The sequence below is a fragment of the Balaenoptera acutorostrata genome, chromosome 1, assembly GCF_949987535.1.
Source record: "Balaenoptera acutorostrata chromosome 1, mBalAcu1.1, whole genome shotgun sequence".
In the NCBI taxonomy this organism is placed as follows: domain Eukaryota; kingdom Metazoa; phylum Chordata; class Mammalia; order Artiodactyla; family Balaenopteridae; genus Balaenoptera; species Balaenoptera acutorostrata.
In genome coordinates, this window is record NC_080064.1 from 115375328 (window position 1) to 115381327 (window position 6000).

Consider the following 6000-nt stretch of genomic DNA (forward strand, 5'->3'; position numbering starts at 1 on the left):
GGCTCTTTCCTCCTTCCTCTGCCTTTTTCTCCCACCTCCTCCATACACTTCATGAAAGATTTCGCCTCTTCAAAAAAAAAAAAAAAAAAAAAAAGGGCTACAGGCTGGGGAAAAGTTACATTCAATCTCAGATCCCTGATAAGGAACAGTTGCTGGCTCTGGGTTTATTCTGAATTAGGCAAGTCATATGCTTCTAAAACAAGGAACAGCCAGAGATCATAAAACAAATCCTTTCTATCCCCATCTAAGGAAGCCAAGGTAGCTCAAGCCTCTCCCATTCATCAAAATTCCTGGGAAGGAGATTCAATAACCTTCCCCTTCTCATATTCTAGTATCATCACCCAACCCTGACCACTAGAACTAGAAAAGTATGCCTTCTTTCTAACCTCATGCACTTCTGCAACAAAAATGCCTGTTCACTCTGGTTAAATTCTTCAAAACAATGGAAAGATCTTTCAGTCACTCTTAATTTGTTTTGGGCCAGTTCAGAAAGTAGTGCATGATGTTAAATCAAATCCATGAGTTTACCATCTAAAAGTTATAGAGTTTTGGTTTAGAAAGCAATTTGAAATATATTATCTAATTTGATTTGTTTTTAATGTTGTTTTTCTTAAAAAATATTTTATTTATTTATTTGGCTGCGTCGGGTCTTAGTTGCGGCACTCGGGATCTTTTGTTGTGGCGTGAGGGCTTCTCTCTCTAGTTGTGGCATGCTGGCTCCAGAGCATGTGGGCTCAGTAGCTGTGGCACGCAGGCTTAGTTGCCCCTCGGCATGTGGGATCTTAGCTCCCCCAGGAGGGATCAAACCTGCGTCCCCTGCATTAGAAGGCAGATTCTTAACCACTGGACCACCAGGGAAGTCCCTATCTAATTTGATTTGCTCCTTTCAACAGCACCGTGAGAAAGACACAATAAGTGTTACAATCCTCAAATGACAAGCTGTGTGAAAATGTTTGTGAACCGGAAAGCATTTCATATGAATGAGCTATTGCCTTACACATGAGGAAACCAAAGGAGGCATGTGATTTGCCCAAGATCACACAGTTAAGGGGAATGCCAGGGCTCAAACCAAGAACTCTCAGCTTAAATCTAGTACTTCTCCATCTGCTTTGGTCCTCACATGAGCTAACTACCTCTGAACAGAGAAAAGCTGTTTTATGGATGCTGTTTTATGGATCCTAACCCATCTGGCCATCTCAAAAACATTTGCCATGGAGAACTAGGCAAATGGATATAGATGGCTTAGCAAAACTCATTGGCATTCCTATAAAAATAATTCAGTATTATTATCTCTGCTTGCAATATCAAACACATTTTTAGAAACTTTTGAGAAGAACACACATTAACAGGCAATAAATTGTCCATGGACAAAAACTGAAAGGGACATGAACAGCTACCATTTAGCCCATCTTTCGCTAACAACTGATTAACACTGTAAGATCAAGATTAGCTGCAAATACTTCATGTTTCTTTGGACCCAGAAGTCACTTCCCAAGAGGGGATTAAAGACTCTGCTGGATAAATATTCCACAGTCTTCTATTCTTCGAGCCACAATCTCTCTCCATAGACATGGTCCTCCATGCTTATGTCCTAGAAAACACGCATCACCTAGGAAGCCTTCTCTAATTGACCTTACTTTGACTACACTTGAAATTAACACATGAATGTTGAAAAATCTGAAACGGATGAATTTATACACGCTGACATGTTCACTCAATCCAATATTCGTTTGTCAAATATTTAGTGAGCACTCACCCCACGCAAGGCACTAAGCCAGGCGTGCAGGCTATAACTGAGCAAACAAAACACAGTTCCTACCTTTACAGAGCTTATAGTCCAGTGTTGCTTTTATGTGGTCTTCAGGAGTCTTACACCTTTCCTAGTTCCTCAAGTAGATTGCATGCTCTTTGTAAGCAAGAACTGCATACTTAAATTTTTCGAAACACTGAGCACAGCACCTTACACTACGCTCTCTAAACAGCAAATTGATAAACTAAAAGAGAATCCCTGACTCTATAACCTGAAATCCCTCCACTCAGTCTCTCCAGTATGGTGTAAAATTGTGTAAAACTGTGAATTATTTAAAATCCACAGGGTCTTAAATCTGAGATGTCAAAATAGCCAATAGAATGAACCTACTGCTAAAGGGGTACGATCCAATACAACTGGAGACACCGTGAAGGGGACCCAAGTTCCAGAACTGATCCTTTAATGGGGAAGAGAACTGGGGTAGTGGTAGAGGTGAGGAATGCTCTCACCCTGCGAAGCTCCATTATCCCAAGTGCAAGGGGGTTCTGAAAAGCATCTTACCTTACTGCCAGAAAGAATAAAACGGGGCCCCCGCCCCTTTTCCACAGGACCGGTATACAAACCTACTTAGACAGGGTGGGGCAAGAGAAAGAGCCTCGGGTTCAGAATCAGAAGACCTGCGACTGAGTCTAGATTCTACCACTAGTCAGGGAAGATGGCACTGGGATAGCCAGGTATCCCCCATGAGCCTCAATCACCCCTTCTGTAAAATGAGAATAATAACCTCTGATTTGTCTGCCTCATGGAAATATTGGGAGGCTCAAATGAGATACATTCCTATGAAAGCACTCAGAAAAACCGTGCTATACAAATCCTGAGAAGACTGTGAGGGTATGCAAACTCCCAGAGGAGCATCTTACACTAGCCCAGGAACCTTCACTGCCTTTTTCTTGTACCCCCAACACCTGGGTTTCCATCTGCTCACATCTCTGAATTCAGAGAAATAGTTCACCCCCAAATCTCAAAAAGGCAAGTGCGCTAATTCCCAAATTCCAAGAGGATGAAAAGAGAAGGGCAGCCATGTAACCATTTCAACTTCTTGCCTCGACACACGCCTCAGTTCTCCCTTTACAAGAGTCAAACTGAAGAGAAGCCAACAAAAAGGGGAAGGGATGGAGGTTCAAGCAGCCACATATACTATCTGTCCTTTGTGGCTGTCTGCCTTCTCTCCACTGCCAAGTCAGGTCCCCGTCTGGGGACTGCTGAACTAATCTAAATGGGACTCTGAGGCAATACAGAGATTAGTGTTTGGGAGAGAGAGAGAGATTGTATCATTTTAGGCCACATTCCACAGCCCAAAAGAAATTATTATCAGCATGGATAATCAAAGGTTAACTGGACAGGGAGAAAACAATTGTTCCCTTGAAAATATTCTTCCCTATCTCTCCAATAATTTTTTTTTTTCCAGGCCCAGTCCTTTCATTTGCTTGTTCAGTCCTCCAACCAACCATCCATCCAGCACCCACAAAACTACCCTAAAGACTCTCAAGGAGAAAAGGTTGAGGAGGAGAGGAAAGGAAAAGGCAGACACCTTACAAAGTTGTAAACTGCAGTGTTACCGGTGACGGGGCGACTGGGCAGACTCTTGGGGGAGGTGGGGGGGGAGGGCATCCTGTGCTCCGACTCTAAGGGCCAGTGTCTCTGCCCATCAGGCCTAAGAGCCTAAAACAACTCCTTCGGGCTCTAGGCAGAGGGAAGGCCCATTTTGCAGAGTCAAGCTTATTCAAAACGGCTTGGAAGATTTAACCTAGAGCATCAGCTGGTTGGCAGATTTCAATTAAACCCCAAGCTTGGAGAGGAAGCAATTCTAGTGTTGACCTATGCATTTTGGGGGCCATTATCAGCCACCGGTAAATATCCAGACCTGTATGGGTGCAAAGGGTGTTTCTGTCCCATCATTCAGGCCAACAACATCCTCCGCATTCTAGAAATGGGATCCACCCCATCACCAAGCCCCACCATTCCACAACAACCAGCCGGTGGAGGCCCACGCCCCTACCAGGGCCCTTCCCCCAGCAGCTCCGACACCTAAAGCCGGACCCAATCACCCTTGGGGTCTCACGTGACCAGGCCTGTGCCCGCCTCCCACCCCTAGGCTGGCAAGTTAGGGACTCAAATTCAGCCTCTGGCCTGGCAAAAGTCAAAGGCGGCTGGAAAGCATTTCCCCCTCTTTCCCCACTTCTGGCGTCACTGTCTACTGTTTATATTTAAAAAACACTGAATCAGGAGATATGTTTTGAACATGGACACACACAGAGGGAACATAAACACACATGCCCAGAGAGTGCCCAGAGACCCCACCAATTCCCACAGCCCACACAGACCCTTCTTTTGCAACCTTTTATCAAAATGCAACACTTTCCCTCCCAGTCATTCCTTAAGTAAGTGTTGAAAAACCACATTATTAGCAAACCTACCTGTCTATACTCTGGGGTAACCTTACACTCATGGTTTCTCAGTGTCTCCACGGTTCCAGAATCCTGTAGTTTTGATGTCTTGATCAGGACTGAATCGCTTGCAATTTTTAAGAAAGGTGAGAGGATGGCCTCCCAACTTGAAGACAGAATCCTTTTTCTTCCAGCTCTCAGGACCCTGGTAACTGAAGCTCCATTCTACTTCTACCAGTTAACATGGTCTCCTTCCTTAGCCCCCTTTTCCCCTCCCCCCCTCTTAAAAAAAACAAAACAGAAAAAATCAGAAAGAAAAAGAGAAAAAACTATGACCTTCTTAGAACCAAAAACCCAACCACAAATCTCTTCAAGGTTAGCGCTATGGGCTTAAAAAAAAAAAAAAAATCACAGAATGTGCCTTCAAAATATCAATCTTAACTGCAAAATATAGAGAAAAACCATCCTTTTAATCTAGTTTTCCTAGCTGTCCTTCTGTTGGCAAGAGAGCCTCAAGCTCCAAAGGGGGAAAAAATAATGCTCTGGTCTCCAATGCTTAAAACGACAACAAATATACTGAGGGACCAAAAAGAAAAAAAAAATCCAAATTGACACCTGGAAAAAATCTTCCAGCTGATTTGCACAGTAAAAAAATAAATAAAACCATACACTAGTATGTACACAACAGCACTCCTTCCAAGTCCAGTGCAACCCTGGGAACCAAAATTATGAATTTCCTTAAAAAAAAAAAGCTTTTATATGAAAGGTTTTGAAATTCTTAAATGAGCCAATCGCACAAAAACAAAAAAAAAAAAATCAAAGAACACCTGAAATGCAATGCTTTTTACCTTTAAAATGGTAGCAATACCACAAACCAGAGAAAAATCTCTGAAAATATTCTCTCCTTTTCTTTTTCCTTTAAACTTGCAGGTTTCTCCACCTACCCCAGCCTGATTCCCAGCCTAGGTTCGGCCTTTTTCTGAAAGACAATTTCCTGAGTTAGTTCTGTTTTGCTCCTCCACATCCAGGCTCCGAAATTTTCTCTTGCCTCAGCCTCCATGAAACGGAGATTTCGCTTCTTCCCGTTCTCCCTGCTCTCCCTCTCGCCTGGCCAGAAAAACTGCTCCCTTATTATTAATAGTTTGGATTATTATTGTGGATTTGAGTTCGAGGTGGGATATTCCTCCACACCAGCCTCCTGGACAATCCGATCGCCTGGCTTCTCTCACTCGGCCTCTCTTTTTCCTCCCTTTCCGCCCCTCGCCTAATCTCGCAGGCAGAGAAGCCCACCGCGCCTCGCGCAGGACCGCCGGCGGCCTCCGGCTCCCGGCCGCGCTCGCCCGCTCGCCCCACGCCCCACGCCCGACCGCCGCGCTCCGGTCTCGACGGCCGCGGGACTCCGGGCTCGGGCGCAGGCAGGGAAGGCGGCGGCGGCAGGCCGGCACGGGCGGGCGTCCGGCTCCCGGCGTCGCGGCCGCGCTCGCCTCCTTCCGGGCCCCTTCCCCCCCGGCTCGCCGCTCGCTCGGGCGCAGGCCCGGCCGGCCGCCCCCTCCCCGCGCTGTCCTCCCTCCTCCTTCCCCACGAGCCTTTCTCCTTCCCTCGCTCCGGCGGGGGCGGGGCCGCAGGCTCCTCCTCCCAGCGCTGCCCGCCGGCCTTTCCCCTCACGCCGCGGTTAGGGGCGGGGGCGGGAAACCGACCGCCTTTCCCTTCCCTGAGAGCTGAGGCTGCGGTTCCCGCCCCGCCGGCCCCTCTCTAGGTCTCCCTGTGCGCTCTGCCCCGACGCGACCCCTCGCCGCCGGTTCT

The 6000-nt window shown here is 46.7% G+C and overlaps 1 protein-coding gene across 8 annotated transcripts in view; it reads right to left on the minus strand.

Moving 5' to 3' along the window:
- The window catches only part of ARHGEF11 (Rho guanine nucleotide exchange factor 11), a 114850-nt gene extending 109076 nt beyond the window's left edge, over window positions 1–5774 (minus strand). For 7 of the 8 annotated variants that reach the window (XM_007171833.2, XM_007171835.2, XM_007171834.2 and 4 more), the window contains exon 1: window positions 4228–5774. In XM_007171833.2, coding sequence (XP_007171895.2) covers window positions 4228–4259 — 32 coding nt within the window. In that variant the 5' untranslated portion in view covers window positions 4260–5774. The remainder of the gene's footprint in view (window positions 1–4227) is intronic. The other variant, XM_028163872.2, reaches the window with a different exon arrangement.
- Window positions 5775–6000: the final 226 nt, after the last annotated feature.